The following is a 27128-nucleotide window of genomic DNA, read 5'->3' on the forward strand; positions in this document are numbered from 1 at the left end:
CACCTCATGGGTAAAAGTCATACCATGAGCATGAAAGTGATAGACTGAGCTTTGTTTTCTATTGCACAGAGCTTTGTAGAATAGAACAACTCTGCTCTTACTGACTGTCTCAAGAGGATTGCATGCATCTTAGCAGATTTAAATAGTAACCAAAATACAAGTATTTCATGCAATCATCATACTTAAAAAGAAAATACATGAGTAATAAAAAGAGGAACAGTGCTGCTTTTGGAGGGAGCAGCCTTTCAAAAGAGAAAAAACTGCAGAAGAGAGGGCAATGTCACTACTTAGTCATAAAGAAGCATTCTGCCTTAATTTGAAAGGACCTGCCTAATGAGCCATGCTTGGTTCCCTTAGACAAATTTATTACTCTCACTTAACATGGATATCATTATTAATTAGACAAGCAGGAGTCATACTGTCCTGTCAGCAGAGATGCTGGATTACCCTGAAACTGGGTGTAAGCCAGTGACTTTCCTCACAGCCCATCCTTCAGCAGGACTACATTCCCTCCAGTAGGTAATGAGTATACTGCTAGAAGTTTTGTACCTGTTCCTCTTCGGAGAGTTTTATTAATTCACATTGAGAATATTGGGGCAAATGGTACAGCTAATCGTTAACAATATGAAAGAGTCCTCAAAAAAACAACACGAAACTGGCTCGTGTCACTGGCTAGTAAGTGCATATAAAAATGCAGGATCATAGCAGATTCTTAAATGGGTAGAATGACATTTTATATTTTAGCTGAAATAAGAGTTTGGTAAAAGTTAATTAATGAAGATTCCTGCTTAATCCAGACCTGTTTTTGAGACTCCTGACAAGTTTATCTTAAATTTGCAGATGCTTTTGGACAATTCTCACTTGGATATCTAAAAAAAAATATTTTTACTTTAAATTCCTCTCTTTATAAGGACATTTGGATACCTGTCTTTTAGCTCTTGCTACATATTTTTTCCTGAAGTTATCAACTGTAAAGATGGAAACATGATTAGATCTATAAATTTAAAATACAGATTTTAAATGCTTGAAAACAAATGCAAAACTGAAGGAAGATCTTACAGAAAAAGAAGCAGAAGCAGTACTAAAGGGAACCTTACCCAAAAAATATTTTTACAAGTAGGATGGAATACCGCTAACAAGTAAAGAAGTACCTCATACGTATATCAGTAATTTTAGAAAAATCAAAGCAAATTATTTAAATGTATTTGATCTAAACTTGTATTACCATGGACTTAACCATAGCTATTGATATCAAAATCACAAGTACATACATTAGAGCTAATCACAAATTGAAATTATTATTCTGTCAAAATGGTTTTTTCTGTGGAAATGCTGAGTTTTGTTTTCATTCCAAATAAAATTGAAATAGAATATAAATTATAATTATAAATGAATAGAATAATAAATTAGTACATTATGTGTGTTGTTTGTCACAATACGATGTAATATTTGACATACATATTTATATGTAAAACACTGAGGGGAAATGCTACCTAGTACTGATTAGATCTTTTCCAAATCAAAGCATGCTCTCATTTTCATATACAAATAGCAAAAACCTGGATAAATATTGTGGACACCATTTGGCTCTTCTTTCTCATTTCATCATCTAGGTTTGATGTAATGCTTAGTAAATCTAGTATCAATATTGCTATCAATGTTGATAATAAAATATGTGGGCTTTTTTTAATCATTTCGAAGACTCTTCTGAGATTTTTGCATTTTTCAAACACTTTTTGAGTTCTATCTCAGTAAAACTTTTAACATTTTGTTTTTCTCAGTCTACACAATGACTCTTCTCTTTTTTGTAGACAGCATATTCTTCTCAATAGGTAAAAAACACCTGTAAGAATTGAAGAGTCTAACAATGTAATTCAAAAGCACAAAACCTTAACTGTGCCCAGATAAATAGAGATATGCATTCTGGAACAGAGCACTGCACTAAGCTCTCTCCCATTTAAAAACAGGGATTGTTACTTCAGTTGTTTTAATGACAGTGATTCCCGTGATCCCACCTAGTGCCATGTTTAAAAAAAGGTTTAAGAGTTAAACATGCCTAGTGTCATGTTTAAAAAAAGGTTTAAGAGTTTGCATTAGCAATAATTACTTGTTCTTTACTGATTATTGTCAAGAATAAGTAAAGATGAGTTCAAAATATTTTTAGTTTCTTCTGAGGTTACAGCTATGAAGAACTAAAGCCTTCTCCAGGAAATGCATGTACCTTACACATGAGTCTTGTCAGACTCCATGCTGAATAGGACCCTTTGGTTATGGACCAACAGGCCCATTCAATCAAGTGTAGCTCTGGAAACACAGTGAATTAAAGAGGCTGCTTAAGACCTGTTAGACAAGAAGTGCTTCCAGAGTTCTTATAGTATAAGAAGTAGTTTTCTTCCCTGGAGGAGTGAGAGTCTGACAGTCATCCAGAATTGGGATTGTTCAACCTGGAAAAGAGAAGGCTTCAGGGTGACCTAATTGTGACCCTTCAGTACCTGAAGGGAGCCTGTAAGAAAGATGAAGAGGTACTATTTGCAAGAGCATGTAGAGACAGGACAAGGGGGAATGTCTTCAAACTCAAAGACAGTAGGTTTAGACTGGAAAATCCTTTACTGGGAAGGTGGTAAGGCAACAGGTTTTCCAGAGAAGTTGTGGATTCCCTGTCTCTGGAAGTGTTCGAAGTCAGGTTGGATGAGGCTTTGATCAACCTGGTCTAGTGAAAGGTGTCACTGCCTATGGCAGAGGGTTGGAACTAGATGGTTTTAAGTTCCCTTCTGTGATTCTAAGTTTTATTTTGCTACACATATCTGCAAGGCTAAACATTTGTCACCCTGCTGCTGCTCTGTGCACTTTGAGGCTATGTGTGCAATGGAGCATAGGTGTCATTAACAATAATCTAGACATTATAACCTCTTTTTGAATGCTGGTCAGAACATACTGTGAGCAGAATTAACACTTTAGTTTTAGTAGAAGGGTCTTAGTGGAAGGGGAAAAAAATGGAGAAAAAAGATAGAAAAAAAAAGACATAGGTATTTGTCATACGACATAGGCTATTATTCAGCTGCATTTAAGTGGTTCAATTACACAGCCCTCTGAACATTGGAAGAAAAATCTGTGAGAATAATAATTTTTTTTTAAATGCTGTTTGTAAATCGAACAGCCTGTGTTCATGCTGATTTTTCCACACATGACTTAATGCTATTGAGCTACTTGATGGAAGTAAGTAAGGAGATTATTCCACAGCGACTGGTCATTTTAAAATCCTAGCAACTTGGTTTTGTCACGGTGATTGCAAAGAGAGGGTATGTTGCCTCCATAGCTGATTCTTCTAGAAATTGTAAAGCAGTCTTGAACCAGAAGCATTCATGAATGCATGCTGTACTGGCTTTCTTGAAGAGGTCTGTCACACATCTACTGAATGAATAGAAAGGGGAAAGTAGTGTATGATCTACCATTGCCTACTTGTATGCCTGAGAGTAATAGTTTCAGACAGGTTCCTGTTTTTTGTATTTCCATTCTCAGTCAGCTTTAGGCTCCTAATTCTCTGCCCCAGGGAGAGATGACTTTAAAAATGTAAGGTGCTCTTCCAGCTTGTATCAGCTGATTATGCTCCCCTTGGTCTATTCAAGTTGTGTATAAGTAGAAAGCAATACTGTCCTGTAAGTCTCCTTTACTGATCTTAACTGTGTCTTTTGCTGTGGGGTAGCATTGTAGAAGTTGCACACAGGCTACTTATAACCAAATTTCCAGATGTATTGGCAAGGACAGCTGATGAAAGTGTGACTTGTGGCAACTTCTTTGGCATGGCAGGGACAAAAATTAATTAAACTTGTTTCTGCAAGTGTATTATTCAGAAGGACAAATTGTGTGGCAGAATTTTAACATAAAGCATCCCATACTAAATAAATAAACAAACAAACAAATAAATAAATATTTGAAAACATTTTAGTGAATGGATTTCCTGATTAATTTGCTTATTCCTTTGTTTAGTACCAATTACAAATGCTAGCAATCATTCTTAAATATTTATAACCTGATATTCATTGTGCGGCGTTATGTTGAAAGTAAAGCCAAAAGTAACTTTCTCCTTCAGGTCCAAAGCCAGCAACCTAACCACTGGTAGCCACTGTAGTCTCTACTGGCAGTATCCATTTAAAGACAAATTCTAAGTAGAATTTTGTAAGCTATCAGAAATATGAACTTATCTATAGGGAAAATAGGGCAGATGGACTTTTCACACTGCTTAAACTAAGTCTCTTTCTTCCTTTGACCAAAGTTCCAGAGCAGAGTGTGTGAGTCAAATAGGTCAGAGAAGCTGATATTTGTGTTCTTCATGTGAATAGAAAGTGGACACCTTTTATAGAATTTATCTAATCTAAAAATGTATAGCTGATAACATTATGAGAAGTGATTTGTTAAAATATTCAAATTATGCCAGAGATATACTGTGTGCTTCTGTACCATTCTGCATATAGGTGTCCTGTTTTAAATTCATTGAAATGTCAATATTTAGACCAAAACCCTAGTTTTCAGTTCCTCAGTAGTTACTACTAGCATTAAAAATGCCATTTAAAAATGCTGAGTTTGAGGCATAGATGTTTGCAATTAAAAATACTAATTGATGTATGCCAGATTATATAACTTCAGGTTTTCATCAGGACAGTGATCTACTGGACCGGCGGAAACATTGCTTCAGTGTCCAGTCTGAATCTGGAGAAGATCTTTACTTTTCTGTGGAGCTAGAGTCTGACCTAACACTATGGGAAAAAGCCTTCCAAACAGCGACTTTTTTAGAAGTTGAACGGATACAGGTGAGAATAACTGCCTGATCACCTTTCGGTACATTAACAAATTAGGTACATATGAAATAATGATCCAATTTAAGAAATTTTCTGACCTTCTGCAGTTCTCAAATTATTATTGTTTATGTAAGTAATTGCATAAGAAGCCTGTTGGTGTTCCCAAACAGCTTGTGATCTGACGTTCAGAAGAGATCACCTCAGATACAATCTTTGAGTTATTATGGCTTGGTGATACGTATTTGTTAACTGAAGTTCATGGACAAATGCAGAAAAGCAATCTATAGATCAGGGACAAAAAGCAGCTGTTTAGATATCCTTACTGTCTTGCATGCTACTCTATTTGCTACTGGATTTCACAAGAGAACTTTGCAGGAATTAAGTTGTCCTTGTAATACCGGGAATGAGAGTACACTGAATTAAGTACTCAGTGGATACAAGCAAGAACAAAATTGTAGCTCAGATACACTATTCTTTCTTCACACATTTCTTGTTTCTTATGTATTTACTCAATTGTCAGATGACAGCAGAGATGGATGACAGTCAGGTGCCAATTACTAGTGAATTTTTATAGCAAAATAACCTATGGGAGTGTTTAAAGATAACTTTGTTTCCCTCACATGACCAAAAAGTCATGACTTTTTTACTTTAAATAGGAGAAAAAACCACACACCACAATTATAACTTACCTAATCCTAGTTGTTATATTGATGTTCTAGTCATAAAATATACAAGTGGTTAGAACAACTTTAGTTGATGTTACCATGAGTTATACACACCCACAGGAGTTACATTAGCATATTAGCCTGTGCAAGTATTGGCTCATGCATTTTCTGTGTTGTCCTGGGAATGCAAGCACTGACACAGTTTTATTCAGACAAATTGTTAGTTATATATTAGTCCTATTCTGACCTATGAAGCACCACATGCAGACAGACCGAATTAGGATATGCTAATAATGATCCATTTTGGAAAGACTACACTGCTGTCAGTTTTAATGTGTATTACCTTTGTTGGAGGAGCTGGAGAAGGTTCAACTTTTCTCTTTATTTCATACACTGTGTTACCTTTTACAGAAACTTTTCTTACCTTATATAAATGACTACAACACAGTTTATAGAAGCATTACTGTGCCATCAATAAAAGAATATATGGCATTTTTCATGAATAAGTTTTAGCTCAGAAGCCACTTCTTGTTTTTTCTATTCTAATATTGATTTATACTATAGCATTCCTAGTTTTTCTTTTATTCAAAATTGCTCTCATACTTCCCCCAAATAATTTCCCTAATAATCTTAACCTCAGATTAGTGTTAACCATTGCACCTTTCTTTTCTCTCTCCTAAAGTTCAGAGTAGCAACTAAAAGCACAAAGTAATGATTTCCTGAGGTTGATTGACTGATTGATTGATTATAGCAAATCTGTAAAGCTGGATGATCGGATTTCTCATGATAGATTGTTATTGTGGAAATCATTATTTCAACTTTTTTTCTATATTTTCTCTATCTCAATTAAAAAAAAAGAAATATTTTTAATATAACTGAATTTGGCCTCCTCATTTTCCTTTCAACAACCATTTCTGCTTTCATCCAGCAATTTAAAGATGCAGAAAAACCTGGTAGTATAATTTGTCTCCAAGTTCTTTCACTGCACTGTGAGAAAAAAAAAAAAAAGGTGACAAGTTCAAAATTAAGGTATCACCTGTACAGTTTTACTAAAATTAGGGCTTAATAAATCATATTCATATGATTATTTATATTTAATATGAATGATAATCTATCTGTGTGCAGGTTTTCCTTACAATAAAGTCTTATGATTTTCAAAATATAACTGCAGTTTAAAACTGCCTTTTAAAATTATTCAACTATTCCATAATCATACCAATAATAACAGATACTCAGTGACTATAATTTGGCATTAACCTCCACAAGAGGTTAATAAGGACCCTATTCTGATCTAATTCCAAAGAACATATAATGAATTAAAGTATTTTTAAATGCCTCATTATAAATATATAATTTGTGTTCTTTTAGAAAAGAAATGTATTACAGGAGGCATCATCAAGCTGATAATAATTTAAAAACATGATGCAATAATTTAGTGGTATTTTGATAGGTTAGTTGCTTTTTTGTTAGTTTAGTGTAGTAAGTGATGTTAATCCATTTTCCTTATTAACTATTAAAAGAAAAAAAATAGTTGAATTGAAGATCCTTTTTCCTTGCTATCTCACAGCATCGTTGTACGAAGAATCTAAGAATTCTCTGACTTGCATAACAATGTGCGATTATATATGACTGTCACGTTCCCTTTGTGTTCCTGCTACTTTAAGCTAAAATTTTCACCTCTTCCGTTGTGACTTTTTTTATTGCTGTCCTTGTTTGTATTGTAGCTGTTTGTTCTCTAATATAAGGTTTATTATATAAGCAGTTTTGTGTTGCAGTACTTTAACATTTACCTTCATTGAAGTTGAATCTGAGTTTGAAAGTCTGAATTAAGTCTTGGATTTATAGTATGGTTTCCTTCAGCTTCAGAGATAGCTTAAGCTAAGCTCTCAATGTATTGTTTTTTCCGTAATTTAAACTGTATGTATTGAGGAAATAAAATCTAAGGAACAACTTTGGTTTGTCTCCTTCAGCCCCTGCCTGATCCATTGTATTATTCATAAACCAATTTAAGATTCTGTATTCTGTGAGAGAACAAAAAAAATGAATGCTGGTATATTTTCCTTCTTTTGGGAGGGGGATGCTTCAGTTCTGATAAAGTTTTCATGAGCTCTGTGTGAGAAATCAGCAAGCAAAGCCAAACATTCACAGTATATATAAATAAAAGTCACTTTTAAGATTTTAAAATATTTGTTAAAATAAAAGAAATATTAAATTGTCCTGGATCTGGGGAACAATTTCTGCATTTTTTGCTTTCTCAAATGATCGAATTAAATAACAATTTAAAGAAAATAAAGATGAGAAAAATCTTAACAAAGTTAATTAGTGTCTAAAAGTTCACACTCCTGCTCTGAGTTGTGACCCAGAAATATGTGCAAGTGCATACAACACATGCATAAACCAAGGGACATTTTTCCCTAAAGAAACTGAAATCTCACTGTCGCAAGATCTTTTTGTTATTCTCACATTTTTGCTTTTCTGAATTATTTTGAACATCATGGAGTACATGATCCAAGGGCATAGAGGGTCTTACATAGAAGTAAAGCATCAGCTGCTACTGATGGTCTGCAGTTTCTTCCTACAAATAACTACACTGAGCTGAACTACATGATACTTCATCAACTGCACACTCCCTTTTGTATAAGGAACCTTCAAGATAGGAAGCAGTTTGGTTTTTCAGTGCAGCCTTGAACCAAGACTATGTCCTGTTTCTCATAAATCTTAACTTCCCAATGAGGCTAATTAGACCAGGCACAGTGCCGTGCTTAAGCAAAGGTAGCTGTGCCAGCTCAGCAAGGTGCTGCAGTGCACACTGTAGGTTCACCTCTGGTGTTGAGGTGTGCAGTTAGATGAATTTAGATGACTATATGTATTTTAAATATGATATACTGTCTCCTTGCCAAAATTTAATATCTGGTAGAGGCTCTGAGTCTGTTCCAGATCTTGGGGGTTTACAAATTAAAATGTAGTTTGTATCTCATTAGAAGTTTGCAATATAGTTCTACAAAACTGTAAATTTTTTACTTTGCATGCAAAACCTGAACATTCTTGCATATGTGAATCATTAACTATAAGTAACTGAAATATATTACTTTACATATATAATTTATATATGTATTTTACATATATACTTTATAATGTGCTGTAAACTTAACTCCAACCTTAAGTTCAAACCTAAAAGGGGTGGTATCCCAAGGAGGAGACTCTAAATTAACAATCTTCAAAGAGTCACAGTGAGAGACAGATTCCAGGCAAATCTTCAAACTAGGCTCGAAAATCATTTCATAGATCCCTCTCCTGAAACACTTTGGTAACATATTAAAAATAACATCCTGCAGTCCTCTGAAGAATCCTTAGGGTTGTCCTTCAAGAAGAACAAGGACTGGCTTGATGAAAACAATCAAAAGATCCAGCAATTGTGCTCACCAAGCACACCTTGCGCTGCCATCTTGTCATGTAAGAAAAGCAGCCTTTTGTTTTGCATGCAGCAAGTTCCAACAGAAATTCTGTGACATCCAGAACAAGTGGTGGATCAATCTAGCACAAAAAACTCAATTATGCGCAGATATGGGTGATTACAGGGGATTCCATGAGGCCTTGAAAACAGCATACGGGCCTACATACCAGGTCCGAAGCCCTCTACTCAGCGCAGATGGTCAGGTGCTTCACACAGATAAAATCTCCATTCTAAATTGATGGTCTGAACACTTTCAGACTCTTTTCAATACTAACCATGTAGTTCAAGACTCAGCAATTCAGCACATTACACAACAACTGGTGAAGAATGAATTGGATACTGCCCCTACTATGGAAGAAACTCTTAAGGTCATACAGCAGGTGAAAATTGGCAAGGCAGCTGGGGTTGATGGAATTCCACCTGAAGTTTGCAAGCATGGGAGCCAGTCACTCCATGCTAAATTCCACAAGTTTGTGATGTGCTGTTGGGAACTAGGAGAACTACCATCAGATCTTTGTGATGCAGTTATCATCACTTTGTATAAGAAGAAAGGAGATAAATCAGACTTTTCAAATTACCGTGGTATTACTCTGCTCTCCATTGCTGGCAAAATCCTGGCAAGAATACTTTTGAACGGGTTATAGCAGAACTTTGTGGTTTCAGAGCCAACAGGACTACCACAGACATGGTATTTGTTCTCAGACAACTGCAAGATAAGTGTAGGGAACAGAACAAAGGTCTCTATGTAACCTTTGTTGATCTCACCAAGGCTTTCAATACTGTGAGCAGAAAAGGTCTGTGGCAGATTTTGGAACGTTTAGGATGTCCCCCCAGGTTCCTTAAAATAATCATCTTACTTCATGAGGATCAGCATGGCCAAGTCAGATATGGTGATGCACTTTCTGATCCCTTTCTAATAACCTATTGCTACTTCCTTTGAGAACGCACTCAGGATCACTCTCGAGGAGAAAAGACAACGCAGAAAGAATCATGTCTTGCCAATATCACCTAAGGAGTCTTTCTGCTGTGCCTTTTGCAACTGGTCTTGTCTATCTTGTATTGGCTTTTTTAGCCACCAGCGCACTTGTAGCAAATATGGGTAGCGCCCTTCCCAAATCTTCGTTTGCGAAGCCTAGCCATGATACTTTATATAATACTATTTTTTATACTAATGAGATGGTGCCAAAGACAATATCCTCTTTTTCAATAACATTTATTTACAATCAAAGTTTACATATTCATAGCTGTTTTATGGTGTAGCTGATCTAAGAAAAAAAATCCAGTTTTATTTGCTAATATGAAAACTAACTGTGAAGTTTTCAATTTTCCTTCATTGCAATGTGTATTTGAACTGTTAGAAGCTGTTAATGCACCTTTCAGCTTCTTGTGTTCTGGGGAAGACCATTTAGAATCCAAACTGCCCACTGAAAGAATATATAACTAAAGGCATTTGATTTATCCTTGATAATCAAAATGCCAAAAATAATCATAGGTACTTTTGTAATACTAGTAGTTTAGTAACTCATGTTGTTACTATATTTACAATTTATATTTTGATACTCTGACACATTATAGATCATGGAAGTCTTTGGTATCATTTCATATTTTTAGTGGCTACATCAATTTTTGAAGAATATACCTGTATTTAATTTAATCTGGAGGGTAAAATGTCTATAAAATAAGAATGGCTTCTTTAAAGAACTTACAACAGATTTGGAAATGTTTTAACTTTTTCTTACATATTTTGTGATGAAAAATACAAGTCTGTCGTTTTGTACCTGAAGTCAGCCTCCAAGCACAGCTATAGTTTTGATCCTGAATATTATTTTAATAGATGTCTCACGGCATGTGTTGAAGTGTGATGTTATGGAAATAAATAGATGCATATATATAAAAATTGTGGAATGAGAAAGTCTTTCAGGATTTCAAGGTTTATCATAGAAATATTTGAGATATATTGGTCTACTAGCTGAAGCAAAAAAGGTATTTCATATGATTATATGAGTTGCTAAATTGTTGATTTAGGACAACACAGAACCACAGGAAACAGCATACCAAAGAGATATTTTACATATGATTTATTTTTTTCTTAAAAAGCTAAAAGGAATATGTTAATGTTAAAATTTACTGGGTATGAAAAATAAATAAGAGGGTTTGAGAATAATAAAACTTTGGTTTTAGTAATTTGCACTGATAAGTCACTGAGGCAATTCTGATTCAGTTTAATTTTTTCCCTAATAGAAGGAAAGCCTATTTTCACATTACTTAGGTAACTTCATCACTCATCAAAATTCTTTGATTTGAAATACACTGACAATAAATGGATGTATTTACAGACAAATTACTCTTTTCTGATAATAATATTGAGAAATATAAACATTAGAATAAAGACATAGAAATAGTGGTTCTAGAAAGTTTTTTAAGAAATGTGTTCTGTGGTGACTACCTTCTCTGTTTTTTCTTTTACAGTGCAAGACGTATGCGTGTGTTTTGGAGAGTCATCTTATGGGACTTACCATTGACTTTAACACGGGCTTTGTTTGTTTTGATGCTGCCACAAAGGTAAAGTTCTAAGACTTGTTTCTATAACACTATTATTATTCCTTGTTTTTTCTAACATTTTGAGATAAGTAGTATCCTTAAAATGTCCTTCTCTTTGTTATAGAAATAGATCATCTCTTGTCAAATCTCTCATGCTTTAATTTAAATTCAGGACTGATTTCTGATTATGTGAGAAGTTGTCTTCTTTATGTGCTTGTTATTGAAAAATCAATACCAATATCAATCTGAAACAACCATCAGATCTTGATTCATTAATTTCACATGAAAGCCCACACTGATTGAGTTTGATGTTTCTTTTGCTGATGTGTCTTTGGTTTTGAGAAGAAATAATCTTCTTGGTTTCAAGCTGATCTATGAGTTTTGAAAATAACTTTCCATTCTCTTCTCGTGTTTCATGAGTGGGAGTGTGTGCTATTATAGCAATTCCCAGTTTCTGTTTTAGATGTATTTTGTTCAGGTGTCTGTAAAAGTATAAATCAACCATAGTCTGTACGTCTCACCCATCAGCTTTTCCCATCAGTCTCAAAAAAAACTCAGTACAAGTGATGAAAGAGTTTGCTTTATTCAGTAAATAGTATGGCATCAGTTTCCAGATTACATTATGGCAAGTCCAAATCTCATTAAAGTCATTGAGAGCCTAAGCATGTTGAATATTGTACTAATTGTTGGCAAGTACTAAAATGTAAGCAGGCTTTAGTGCTACTACTTGACACTGCTGTTATGTGAGAATGTGAAATCTTTCTTCTAAGTTCTGCTTCTCTTCAGTACCTGTTTTTCTTTGACATGCTGCAATATTGCTGCCAGGAATTGCTGGAAATGCCCTTTTGACTACAGAATATGCTCTTATATTCTATTTTAAGTCAACCTTTCCCACAACATTACTCTGCTCATCCGAACCCTTTTATTCCATTCTGTTGTTTGTTTGCACAAAGAGTGGTAAATTTGGAATTCAAATACTTATGTATGTATGTTTCTTTTTGTTATGCAAAAAACCTTGAATGATTCATCAGTGAAATGGCACTATCAGTTTAGAGGGTATTACACAAAAAATCAGTGCAACAGAATTAAAATGCAGTGGTTCAGTAAAAAAATGTGGACTTTTCCTCACCCTTCAATAATATTTTTATATATAATACCTATATAAAAATATATATAATATAATATATAATGTGTATATATATATATAATATTACAGAATCATAGAATGGTTTGGGTTGGAAGGGATCTTATAGATTATCTAGTTTCAACTGCCCTGCCATGGGAAAGGACACCTCCACTAGACCAGGTTGCTCAAAGCCCCATCCAACCTGGCCTTGGACACTGCCAGGGATGAGACATTCACAACTTCTCTGATCAATCTGTTCCAGTGCCTCATCATCTTTACAATAAATTTCTTTGGCATATGTAACCTAAATTTCCACTCTTTCAGTTTGAACTCATCACTCCTTGTATTGTATTGTATGTTAGAATAAAGTATAAATAGCACCATGAATTAAAAAAAAAAAGATGTTGTTTTGTTAGGCATTAGACTTTAGGCAGTGTGAGATAAGGATGGCAATTGCATTAGAAGAGAAACAATACAGTAGAAAAAAATATAATCTTTTGTCAAGTGACTGCTAGAGTTAAAATTGCCAAACAAGCCATAGGAAGAAAACTTGTCTAAAACCTGTTGTTAAGTGTATCAACCACATTTTAATGAGTGCCTAAACAGGAAAAATATTACCTAGTCTCCATCATTTGATGGAAAGATGAAAGCTGCAATTCTCTTAGCCAAAAATTTACTCAACTATCTTCATTATGATGATAACAGGTGTAAGTTGTGTCTATACTGGAGTGTTCTTCAACAATATTGCTAGTCTGACATAAACTGAGACATAAACTAGACATGTATGGTCACAAAGGCTAAAAGTATTATTTCTTCACATAATGAAGGAGTTCATATGAAGCAGGAAATCAAAATCTATTATTTTCCAAGAAAATTCAGAGAAAACAATGAAGAATGGAAAGCAGTTTTCAGGACAAGAAAAACATGATTAAAATTTAAATTAAATTATCTATACTTATTAATATTTACATATTCATTTATGGATTAAGACTGTACACAAATCCTAAGAAATGTCCCATGAATTAAGATACTCAGTATTAAAGACAAAGACATTATTTAAAATTTCATACTTTTCATGAAAAAGATACTTACATATAATTCTTTATAAGTTCTATGATTTTCTACAATTTGTATTTGAGAAATCAGTACAACTATCATCTTTTCACCTTCAGCAATGGGGTATCCACAGCTTCTTGGAGCAACCTCTTCCACTGACTCACCACCCTCATAATAAAAAATGTCTTCTTTATGTCTAATCTAAACTCTACCTTCTTCTAGTTTAAAAGCATTGTCCCTTGTCCTGTCACTGTAGGCCTTGGTAAAAGCTCTTTCTCCATCTTTCATATAAGCCCCCTTTAACTGTTGAAAGGCAGCAAGAAGATCTCCCTACAGCCTTCTCCATCCTGAATAGCCTCAGGTCTCCCAGCCTGTCTGCATAGGAGAGGTGCTTCAGCTCTCTGATCATCTTAGTACTCCTCCTCTTGTACATGTTCACTTCTGTTATTTTGGCACTGCTCATACCAATTTCAACCACTCTTTTTTGGGTAGAGCTTAACTCAAAGCCATATTCTATTGACTTCAGAGTTCAGTGTCAAACAGGACTGTTAATTTGGTATGTTTCTCACTTCTCAAAGAAAAACACAGCAAATTCAAAATGTTTTAATGAATTCAGAGAAGGTCTTGAACAAGTACTTGGAGAACAGATCTAATGGATATCGTTAAATACTTTATTATTATTATTTATTTATGGCACTTACAGATTTTCTAGAACACAAAGATCTTCATAAAACAAACTAGTTTCTGAGACAAAGTAGTTTCTGGGGACACCTGAGAAGCCCTGTCTTATATTTTGTTGCAGTGGTACCTTCAGTAAATCTTGAGGCAATTTAAATTTTATCCTTAGCGTTGTGCATATGGTATTTTAAGTTTTCTTTCTTAATCACTAATGAGTTGACTGTGAACTGTCTTTAAAAGTTCATAATCACTAATAAGCTAAGTGAAGGAAGCCAAATTCTTTAACTCATGATTAACTGTTATTCAGCTATTCAAATGTTCCAGTTATGTAAGCAATGCAATAATATTTAAATTGTTTCTTTCTCTTATGTTTTAAGTAGAATAATAAGTTTTGTCCAACATGACTGAAAAACTGCAGTCAAAATTTCACAAACGTTCTAAACCCCAAACTCACTTCCAATTTTCATGAACAAGTTTATGGAGCGTAATGGTTCTCATTATTCTTATGGTTTCCAGACAAAAGCCGTGCAACCCTGTGTGGCTTGTTTCCATGCTTATTAGCATTTAATCTTTATATAATACTTAACTATGTAAGTTAAAATTAGTGGTTAAAAACTGTCATCTGTGCTAAATGTATTTCACATTAAACACATCATAATTTGATAAAAACATTGTTTCTGTCTGTACAGATGGATGATAAATATGAGTACACAAAGTATTAAACTGAGTTATTCAGAACAAATCTGTACTGTGATGTGATTATAACAGCACCGACATAAATCATGGCTGTTTCTGCTGCCTATTCCCTTCTTTCTTTTATTTATTTTCTGACTGATAGCTCTTAAAGTCAACAGTACTTCATCATTTAGAGCATTTGGTATGTTGCTCTATTGCTATTGTTGTTTGTAACAAACCATTGTAATTTCCTGAAAGGAAAACAAACAGTTTTTAAAACTGCTTAGTTAAATCAGATTCTTCCAACATTTAAGAAAATTATTTTTTAATTCAGTTAAGCAGTTTGTAAAATACCAAATATAATTTTGGACACAAAATAGTTTTTCTCCCTGAACAAGTAGCAACAAGTATATCTGTGTCCTTGTTCTTCTGTAGCACTTTCTAGAGCTAAGGTTTCTGTGCAAGATGTCATCTCTTTTTATTACTAACAAGGTATGGTATGAAAGCAAACTGCGACATAGAGGCCAAGCAGACATTGGCAAATGTCTGATTATTTGTGTGATGTAGTCCTCCATTTGCAGTAGGTATATACCTGGAGTCAAAAGGCCTCCTGCTTCCTTTGTTGATATACATGGAAGTTTAAATCCGATCAATAGGGAATTTCCCCACAGCATCTCTTCCACTAGGAATTTCTTCATAAAAATATCCACCAGTTTTAATGCAATGTCATTTGCTTTATTTGTAATACAGGAAACTTATCTTGTTTATTTGTTTTTAAACGATGAAAATTCTAAAAATAAGCAAAACATTAGTTTGATCTAACTTGATCTTAGAAGTTACAAACCGAATTTTACCCTAGGTAATTTTTGCAGCATTGTGTATCAATCTCTATTGAAGAAAATATTTTTCCCAAGTCCTACACAATTATAGCACAGCAATTCAGGTCCTAAATTTGTCTAACATTAGCTAACAAATAGACATCAATGTTTTAATGAACAAATATGACTCTTGTGGATAATTTATGTTAGGTATGGGCATGCAATAAGCATTTATAAATAAGGTTTTGCAGCCAACCTTAAGAATTAATATGGAAACTGCTAGATTATACAGATTAACAAGATGTGTACAAAAATTTATCTAAATACTATTCTGAAAGTGATCCAGTATGTGAAACTACTTACTTGAGTGGCATTCAATAACTTACTTTTAACATGCTCCTAACAAAAAAAAAATGACTATACTTAAAGTGTATGGGTGAATATACATAGACATGTATGTTATGCATGTTTCTGTTTATACTGGCATATTCATTAGATTTTTTTTCTAAAATGTGCATATTTGCATCATAACTTCTCCGAATAATATATATGTTTGTGTAAATATACATTGCAATATACCTACCTGTGCAAAGTGCTATGACTGTACTCCATCACATTTACTGCTCATTAAACCAGCAGTCAAAAATATATATTTGTCAGAAGAGAAAAAAATCATTCCTTGTAGGACTGAAAATAGATTAAGGTGCTGCTGAATTATACGGTGGTGCTAGAACAAAGTAACAAAAAGCTCTATTATGGCCCAGAGGGCTCATATCAACAAAGCTCGGTGTACCTGTCCTCTGTTCTCTTGCAGAAGCCTTGTGCACTTCATCAAAAAAGAGAATACACTGTAAACAATAAGCAGCATTGCAAATATATTTAATTTGTTTTTCATGCTGAAAGACTGACTACTAAATCACACAGAGCAGTAGTTCTCTGAATTTCTTTAGGAAAAAACTCCATGTTTTCTCGGGATACATACCTTAAGGTCTGTTCCTTCATTCAACTAATACATATACAGCACATTGAAATAAAACAGCATGCAAAACCCCCTTGATACCCAAAGTTTAGTAATAGAGAAGGCAAGAGGAAACTGGACTTACTTCAAGATGGAGATTTAATGATGTAACTCTTGCGAAAAAATACTTTTTCTGTGCTCAGAAATTGAAACGCTGAACAAATAGCTACTATAACTTTAATATAAACCATCAAGCATGGTTCATACAGTTTTATGTTCCGTGGCTAGAAACAAAAGTTGGTAGGTCGTCTGTCAGTACCAAGCAAATAAACCGTAGTCTTTTAACATTCTATGTAATTTCAGTAATGCACAAGAACTCTTATTTTATAAGGGCTGACTTGCTTGGTTTTTTTCTTTGTCTCATTTTTGTTCTTTATTCTCTGTGTCCTCCCCTGTCTTTCCCTTTACAGTTATAAAGCTGCAGCAGTTGACAAAGGAAATTGCCTTGGACCATAATTCTTTTGTAGTAAGGCACTCTCCAGGGATTGGTAACACGGTAGAATTGAGCAAGAACAAGATCTTAATCCTACTCAGTTCCCTTCTGCTGCTATAAGTCTGGCCAAAGTGCCACTTTGCAAGAATGCAATCCTTCTCAATTAGCTATGAGACAGACAAATTAAGGTGTATCCCAGGTGCCTGAAGACCCAGTTACTTTTATTCTTGAAAACAAGGACCTGCAAGGCATCTGCTCTTGATGTAGTTTGACTTGTAGGAGTTTTGCTTATTTTAGTCAGAAAACAAACAGCATTAGCTTGAAAGGTGCCCATTGAACCTTAGCATAAGTCTATAATATATCAGATAAAAATTGCCTTAAAAACCTAAAAGGAAGAATAATTCAATCAGTCAGAGTATCAAGAAAAAGGAAACAGTGTTGGAAAAATACAGCTACATCTTTTTCTTGTTTACTCCATCATTTACACGTGGTCTGAGATGTAGCTGTCTAATCATTATAAAACACTGACAGATTATTTCTTTTTTTTTTCCCAAGCATCCTACCAAAAGCCAGACTTCTTTTGCTATTACATGATAAAATCTGTATGATTCATGTCAATGGAAAGTATAAATAAAACCTGTATTTCATAGAGTCATAGAGTATCCTAAATTGGAAAGGATCCACAAAAATCATCAAAGTCTGACTGCTGGCCCTGCACAGGACAGTCCCAAGAATCACATCATGTGGCTGAGAACATTGTCTAAACACTTCTTGAACTCTATCAGGCTTGGTGCTGTGACCACTTGCTTGGGGAGCATGTTCCAGTAATCAGCCAGCCTCCGGGTGAAGAACTTTTTCCTAATATCCAAGCTAAACCTCCCTGATGCAGCTTCATGCTATTCCTTTGGGTCCTGTCACTGGGCACCAGAGAGAAGAGATTGGTGCCTGTCCCTCCTCTTCCCCTAGTGAAGGAGCTGTAAACTGCTGTGAGGTTTCCCCTCAGTCTCCTCATCTCCACCTGAGCAAGCCAAGTGACCTCAGCCATTCCTCATGCAGCTTCACTGGCAGGTGAAATGATGCCATTGCAGTATGTGGTGCAAACACTATTGCACAAGTTTTTTAGGTGTAAATAGTCTTTCTGCAAGAACAAGTATGGTCCACAGTGCATAACCCAACACAGAAGAGGCCAGACTGTTAAATAATATATTGAAGGTAGTTCAACACTGAAACTATAGGACAGAAGTTAAATCTATCTATTCTATGTTGACATAATACAGTTTTTCTTTCCTATTGCCAATGCAAAATGTCCTCTATATCCTTCCTAGATCATATAGCTATCACAGAGCCATGGACTAGTCCGACACTCACATTTCTATGCATATTCCTTGGTAGGTAAAAATATAGTTGCCTTTTTATTCTGTTTAGAGTAAAACAACTCCTTGACCCAAAACAAAAACCCTAACATTCCCAGTCATATCCTAAACTGATAATGTGTATTCCACATTTCTGATGCCATTATCTAGATGGCAAGTGATTTTGCCTGATGTCATCTCATCAAAATTGTATGTGGTTTAGTCCAGAATTCTGGGAATGAGTAGCAAATTGACATAATATGAATGGAAAAGTACTTTCTAAGGTCCCTTGCAGAATATGTGTTCTAGATTTAGCACTAGTGCTAAGAATAGAAGTAATATAATTTTCTTCATTTGTAGCTGGAGACGGTGATGCCCTGCCCTTCCTGCCATCAGGCAGATGGAGCAAACCAAGTAGATGGGGGGGGAGTGGAAACAGATCCCTGACCGGAGAGGTAAAAGAATCCCCTCCCGACCCCCATCACCTCCCATGGTGCCCTTGAAGAACAGGTACGAGGCCCTGGACCCAGAGAATCAGGTAGAGGACAATCAAGAGGAAGATCTGTCTGGAGGGTCTCCTGGTTGCACCCTGTCTGCCAGACAGATCATAACTACAGCTATAAAGAAAAAAAGACAGGTAGTTGTAGTCGGTGACTCCTTCTGAGGGGGACTGAGCGCCCTATATGTCGACCAGACCCAACTCACAGGGAGGTCTGCTGCCTTCCCGGGGCCCACGTGAGGAGTAGGAGATTCCCTGAGCTAATTTGGCCCTCAGATTATTATCCACTGTTGGTAGTCCAGGCTGGCAGTGATGACATTAGTGACATTAATGACATTAATAGAAGTACCAGAGTTTCAAGGGACTGGGTCAATTAGTTAATGGGACAGGAACACAGGTGGTGTTTGCCTCAGTTCCTGCAGTAGCAGGGATGAATGAGGAGAGGAGTCAGAAAACTCATCAATAGGTGGCTAAAGGATTCATGCCACTGGCAGAATTTTGTTTTTTTTGACCTTGGGGCAAATTCCATGGTACCTGATCTCTTCAAATCAGATGGGCTTCATCTATCTAGGAAGGGCAAAAGGACTGTAGCCCATAAGTTGGCAGGGTTGATCAGGAGGGCTTTAAACTAGATTTGAAGGGGGAAGGGATTGAAATCAGGCTCTCCAGAGAGGACTATAAGGGTGGAAAGCCCGAGTTAAGAGTGAAATCAGCAGCCCAGCTGAAGTGCATGTACACCAATGAACACAGCATGGCTAACAAACAAGAGGAGCTGGAAGCCATCGTGCAGCAGGAAAGTTATGATATAGTCACCATCACAGAAATGTGGTGGGATGACTTGCATGACTGGAGTGCTACCATGAGTGACTACAAGCTCTTCAGAACGGACAGACAAGGTAGGAGAGGTGGAGGGGTGGCTCTGTATGTTATAGAGTCTCTTGACTCTGTAGAACTTGAGGTCAGTAACAATACAGTTGAGTACCTGTGGATCAGAATCAAGAAGGCCAACAAGGCTGACATCCTGGTGGGAGTCTGTTACAGACCACCCAACCAGGATGATGAGGGTGATGAATTATTCTACAAGCAGCTGGCAGATGTCTCAAAATCTCCAACCCTTGTTCTTGTGAGTGATTTTAACCTACCGGATGTCTGCTGGGAACTCCACACAGTGGAGAAGAGGCAACCTAGGAGATTCCTAGATTGTATAGAGGATAATTTCCTGCTCCAGATGGTAAATGAGCCTATCAGGGATAGGACCCCACTAGACATTCTGTTCACAAACAGAAAGAGGCTGGTGGGCGATGTGGTGTCGGAGGCTGTCTGGGGCACAGTGACCATGAAATAATAGAGTTTTCAATACTCAGGGATGCAAGGAGGACCATCAATAAAACATCTACGCTGGACTTCCAGAGGGCAGATTTCAGCCTATTCAGAAGACCAGTTCAGAGTGTATCCTGGGAAACAACCCTTGAAAACAAAGGGGTCCAGGAGGGATGGACATGCTTCAAGTAGGAAGTCTTGAAAACTCAGGAGCAGGCTGTCCCAGTGTGCCAAAAGGCAAACCAGCGGGGAAGACGATGGGTCTGGCTGAACAGGGAGATTTTGAAGGAAATTAGGGTAAAGAAGAGAGCCTACTGATTATGGAAAAAAGGGCTAGCTACTCAGGAAGAGTTTAGGAATATAGCTAGGTCATGTAGAAAGAAAATTAGAGAGATAAAGGCACAACTTGAACTGAATCTCGCCACTTCTGTGAAGGATAACTAAAAGTCCTTCTACAGATACATCAATAGCAAAAGGAGGGGCAAGGAAAACCTCCATTCTTTAATGGACATGGGCAGGAATATGGTTATCAAAGATGAGGAAAAGGCTGAGGTATTTAACACCTTCTTTACCTCAGTTTTCAACAGTAAGACAGGTTGCCCTGAGGACAACTGGCTTCTGGAGCTTGTAGAAAGAGATAAGAATCTGAACAACCCCCCTGTAATCCAGAAAGAAACAGTTAGTGACCTACTGAGCCGCTTGGATCCCTAGAAGTCTATGGGACCAGATAGGATCCACCCAAAGGTGATGAGGGAGCTGGAGGAAGAGATCGCCAAACTGCTCTCCATCATCGACCAACAGTCCTGGCTCACTGGGAATGTCCCAGATGATTGGAAGTTGGCAAATGTCATACCAATCCACAAAAAGGGCTGGAAGGAGGACTCGGGAAACTACAAGCCTGTCAGTCTGACCTCAGTGCCTGGCAAGGTTATGGAGCAGATCATCCTAAGTGCAATCACACAGCACCTACAGGATGGACAAGGGATCAGACCCAGCCAGCAAGGGTTTAGGAAGGGCAGGTCCTCTCTGAACCAACCTGATCTCCTTTTATCATCAGGTGACCTGCCTGGTGGATGAGGGGAAGGCTGTGGATATGGTCTGTCTGGACTTCAGCAAAGTCTTTGACAACATCTCCCACAGCACACTCCTGGAATAGCTGGCATCCCATGGCTTGGACAGGGGCACTCTGTACTGGGTTAGGAACAGGGCCCAGAGAGTGATGGCGAACGGTGCTGCATCCAGTTGGTGGCTGGTCACCAGTGGTGTCCCCCACGGATCAGTGTTGGGGCCCAGTCCTGTTTAATATCTTTATTGATGATCTGGATGAGGGCACTGAGTGTACTATTAGCAAATTTGCAGATGACACTAAGTTGGGGGGGAGTGTCGATCAGCTAGAGGGTAGGAGGGCTCTGCAGAGGGACCTGTACAGGCTGGAGAGTTGGGCTGATTCCAACAGGATGAGGTTCAGCAAGGCCAAGTGCTGGGTCATGCACTTTGGCTACAACAACCCCATGCAGTGCTATAGGCTGGGGGCAGAGTGGCTGGAGAGCAGCCAGGCAGAAAGGGACCTGGGAGTTTGGATTGACAGGAAACTGAACAGGAGCCAGCAGTGTGCCCAGGTGGCCAAGAAGGCCAATGGCATCCTGGCCTGGATCAGGAACAGTGTGGCCAGCAGGACCAGGGAAGTGATTCTTCCCCTGGACTTAGCGCTGGTGAGGCCACACCTGGAGTCCTGTGTCCAGTTCTGGGCCCTCAGTTCAGGAAGGATATTGAGGTGCTGGAGCAGGTCCAGAGAAGAACAACAAGTCTGGTGAAGAGACTCACTCAAGTCCTATGAGAAGAGGCTGAGGGAGTTGGGGCTGTTCAGCCTGGAGAAGAGGAGGCTCAGGGGAGACCTCATCACTCTCTACAACTACCTGAAAGGAGGTTGGAGCGAGGTGGGGATTGGTCTCTTCTCCCAGGCAACTATCAACAAGACAAGAGGGCATGGTCTTAAACTGCACCAGGGGAGGTTTAGGTTGGATATTAGGAAGAAATTCTTTACAGAAAGGGTAATCAGGCATTGGAATGGGCTGCCCAGGGAAGTGGTTGCTTCTCCATCCCTGGAGGTTTTTAAGATGAGACTGGATGTGGCACTTAGTGCCATGATCTAGTAACCATGAATGGTTGGACTTGATGATGTCTGAGGTCCCTTCCAACCCAGATGATTCTATGATTCTATGACTGTAGGAAGCATCAGCAAAGTATTACAGGTATAGAAGTCAAGAGCTTTTCTTCCATGTGTCATTTATGTATTGCATTTATGTCCCAACTTTAAAATAAAAATATGCAAGCAGAGAGCATCCTTGGGTAATTATAGCAAAATAACACTAGCAGAAGATAATAGGCAGTAATTTGGTTGCAAAGACTAGAACAAATGAGTCCTAGATGATTACTTATAAATAAAATATTTCTCATTAAAAGGTATTGGTGGAGAATCTTGGTCTCAGATATGTCACAGGAAAAAATCCTATTAATTTCAGTGAATACAGGGGTTTTTTTTGATGATTTCTTATTACAATAATTTAATAGCATCTCAAGAGATGTCAAGTCTTAAACCTAATTTGTCATCTTGTCTGCACTGTTTATTTGTTTGCACTGCATTCTGCTATTCTTTGAAGTTAATTTTATTAAATGATATAAAATGAAAAAAACAACCAAAGCAATCTATGAATAATAATTGGGTAAAGGATTTATATCTTATTCGTTGTTTTCAATTTTATGCATGTTACATACCATATTTGTTCAGAGATTGTCTTCTTACAGTGCATTTCCCAAAACATGGATTAATTATGTCAGATTTTCTGCAACTACACTGGGAGTATGGAAATTGTGAAGATGGTATTTTCAGTATATACTATTACCTTGGTCCCCACTTTCTGGATTGGACTGTTTGCTGTTTTCACAAGTCCTACTTTTACTCGTTGAATGAGAATTCACTTTTCAAGGCAATAAATAGGGCATATTGAGTTCTCATCTTGGTCTTACATCAAGGCATCATAAGGTTGTGTGCCTAAACTTGAAAGGTGTCTCAGAGTCCTCATGAGTAGCTGATGCCACTAACTACAAAAGAAACTTTTTTAATTTGGTTACATTTTGGCACCTGGTCCCCCTGTCAATTCTGTTTTAGGATATACGAAAATTTATTGCTTCCGAAAAATGCTATATATAGTCCTATAAAATTTTCTCAGTGATGTGTTATGCACAGTTACTGAGGATTATACAAGGAAAGTATTTGAAGAAAATAGGCTGCTTTTACCAGCTAAAGGAAACCCTATCAGAATGTATTATAGAGTGTTGAGCTCAGTAACACTGTACCTTCAAACCAATAAGTACTTCTGCTTATATTTTATAATTCATGAAAACTGATTTAGGAATAATTTATATGACACATATTTAGGTGTTTGGCAATTTATGAAAAGGCCAGCATGTTTTACAAATGTACTTAATACTTAGAAGTCAATAAATATACATAAATATATTTGTACAAAATAATAACAACCCATGCTATCTCACTGAGGCAAGCATTCGACAAATGGTTCTAAGGAGCTGTGATATTCAAAAACATGAAGACAACACTACAGTGACAGTGGAGTAGATCAGTGTTCCCAAGGGTACTTATTCCTATTTAAAATTAGGATTCAGAATAGTCACCATAGTGAGCACTGTGACACTGAAGTCAGCCCACAGGTATATGAAAGATAACAACATGTGAAACTCTCTGTCTCATGTGTTTTTGTCAATGCTGCAGTTGCACATCTGTGTGAAACTGTGTGCTTAGGTGAGTGTGTCTGGTCTTTCCTTTCTTGCTTTGGCACTATGAAACAATCATTGAAAAAGTATAGGTTTGGTCCCCGTTCACTGCTTATGCGTTTTGCAGTAATGAAAATGAAAAGAAGAAAAGAACCATGCTTAGGACATATGAAAACACAAGTGGAAGTAATCCAGCATCTCCAAGACACTGTACTTTGAGGGCAATGTGACTGCAGTCACAGCATTCTGCATCACCTTGTACATCTACTTTATCTGCGAAATGTGCAGTTCTGGCTACACAGAGCAGCACTTCAGCTTCTTTGGTAGGAGACATGAATTAAATGGGTCTTAATGGGCATATGCTTAACTAATTTACCCAGTTTTTACCATCTAGAATTTGAACATCTAGTTTAAGTAGTTTAAGATAGTTGCTACACTTTCAATATAGTATGATATATTGGAGTAGAGACACATCCACAGTCTATTAGGGACATATCCAGAGTCTATTAGAGAGAACCAGTTTTTCCCAGTTTAAACAAGGATGTAGGAACTGTTATTCAGAGATTGTGTAAAACAAAGAAATAACCAGGGTGACTAGCTTGAAATACTTTGCATTCCTGACTTGATAACTTAAAACTCAAAACATTTCCCTACTCTTATTTTTGCAAAAAGAACTCTCCATCATGTGGACATCTTTGGGGGAAATTTGTTGAAGATCATTCAAAAGGAACAGATAATTCTTTCATGTGGGAATAATTTCATGCGTTGTCAATAGCATTTTTACTCCTTACACTTTAGATGAAGGTGTTTAGTCATCTCTGCAAAGAAACTGTCAGTTCTAGGAGCTTGTTTTGCTATCCTGATGGTTGAAGTGAAATTTTGTTGGGATTAGTCCTCTTCACACTATAGACCTGATTTTGCAGTGTAGTTAAGAAAGAGCCATTGCTAAGTAGGAGTCTCCAAAACCAATGTTATGCATAAATTGAAGTGTGTTCCTGAGTCATGCCTGTGGTTTGGTGTGACTGTCATTCTGTTTCCTCTGAGTGGGAATGATGTGCATGGTAAAACTGTATGGAAATGTCAAAGTACCACAGTTCTATAGATCCTTCATCTTCGCTCAAACTTAATCTGACTTGAAATAAGGCCAGGTACCCTGGGATTTTACCTGCCCAACTAAGGGTCCTTTGTTAATGCTGCATCTCTCTCCTGGCTTTTCCATACATCATCGGAGAAGAGAAAGATGATAGCTCATTTCTTCAATTGTTTTCTCCTGAGATAAAGAGACAATCAATGCCCTTTACATTTCTCATAGCTTAAATAGATTTGCTGTTCCTGAAGAAAGGCAATGGTCTTGATCTTCTGACAAGATTTGTTTAGTTACATAGATCTGTAAAAAAAAGAAGTTTACGAAGCAGGTAGGAATATAACCACCTGAATGATATATTGGATTGCTTTGTTTTGTTTTGAACTCACAATATAAGTAAACGTCATTTATCAAACAAGGTCAAAGGAATTGCACACACCTAGAGATGGGGGAAACTATTCTATTTTCTGTAGCACAGATTGGTTGACTCAGGAGAACAGCATTTGAAATAAATATATTTTCTCCTAAATTGCCAGATCCTTCTAGTTTGTCCAAAACACGATGTCCTTAACTCTGTTTATGGCAGATGGGAGCTCACCTGTCACATACACACAGAGAATGAAAGTGGTGCTGAGACTAGGTGTTTATTTTTATGTGGAAGGGGCAACTACACAGAAAGAATTTTGGCGAAAAATTCTAGCATTTGCTTTATGTATTGTGCACAGTTAAGATGCTGTCCTTTTAGTCCTTTTCAGGTTACTAAGACAAAACATAGCAAACTTTATTTAGCTTGGTGTGTTGAGAAATTTTTGCCAGTCATTAACATGAAAAGATGAACACACACTGAAGCAAAGAGACCTGCATAGATTTAGGACAGTTAAAAATCTGACCTCCCTCAAATTCTTTTTAATTCTCAGTAGATACTAAATCTTTCATAGGTATAGACAAAGGGCACAGATGGAAGTGTCATCCTATGCCCCTGAGAGGAAATAATTTATGAACCCTTAGACAAAAGTGTTGCCTTAAGTTTCTGTGTTGTCCAGTGCCTGTGAAATTAATGTTTCCTCAAAGTAAAAGCACAATGTGAGTGATATTTTATTCTAATTATTTGAAATAATTTTTGTTCTATGTGAAATACTACTGGAATCACAAAGAAAAATTTTAATGCCCAAAATACCTGAAGGGTGAGGGGATATCTTTAAATGAGTCTGAGAAGACTTATAATGAAAAGTAGCACTTGTCCAATTTTAAGCAAAGTAATGGTTTTTTTCCTACATAAATCTACATTAAATATATTTTAAAAAAATATTTTTCTAGACAATTGTAAATTTTATTAACTAATTGTGTATTTTGTAGAGTAATCTCTCTTTTTTTCAACAAGACACAATGTAATTCATAATATAATTACTTGAAAGACCACTGATATGGTTAGAATTAATGATCTGCTCAAATTCCTCATTAAACTTTCATAAGTAAACTCTAAATATGTTCTCATCATAGAGTTTGTTTCTAAGTTGATTTGCCCTTTATGTTAATACTAGATTTTTCAATGTGGAAAGAAAAAGAGGGGATTTGTATGTAAGGTCATCACTTCAGATGGAGATAGGGAACCTATGAATTGTCAGTGGAAAAAAAATCTTTGGTTTTTGGCATGACAATGAATTTATAATACTTCTCCTTTTTGATTAATCAACATTAAATATAGATAAAGGAATTTCAGAGTAAATTTCACAAATTTAATCTGACAGATGTGAATCAAATGCTGTCAAAGTATAATACATCTATATGATCAAAGGGATATGTGATCACAGAATACTACAA

General features: G+C 36.5%; 1 protein-coding gene across 4 annotated transcripts in view; it reads left to right on the top strand.

Annotated features, from left to right (window-relative positions):
- The window catches only part of SNTG1 (syntrophin gamma 1), a 342205-nt gene that overhangs the window by 303973 nt on the left and 11104 nt on the right, over positions 1-27128 (top strand). For all 4 annotated transcript variants that reach the window (XM_027638780.1, XM_027638782.1, XM_027638783.1 and 1 more), the window contains 2 exons: positions 4656-4808; positions 11385-11477. In XM_027638780.1, the coding sequence (XP_027494581.1) occupies positions 4656-4808; positions 11385-11477 (246 nt within the window). The remainder of the gene's footprint in view (positions 1-4655; positions 4809-11384; positions 11478-27128) is intronic.

Source organism: Corapipo altera, unplaced genomic scaffold, assembly GCF_003945725.1.
Source record: "Corapipo altera isolate COAL_440 unplaced genomic scaffold, ASM394572v1 49, whole genome shotgun sequence".
In the NCBI taxonomy this organism is placed as follows: domain Eukaryota; kingdom Metazoa; phylum Chordata; class Aves; order Passeriformes; family Pipridae; genus Corapipo; species Corapipo altera.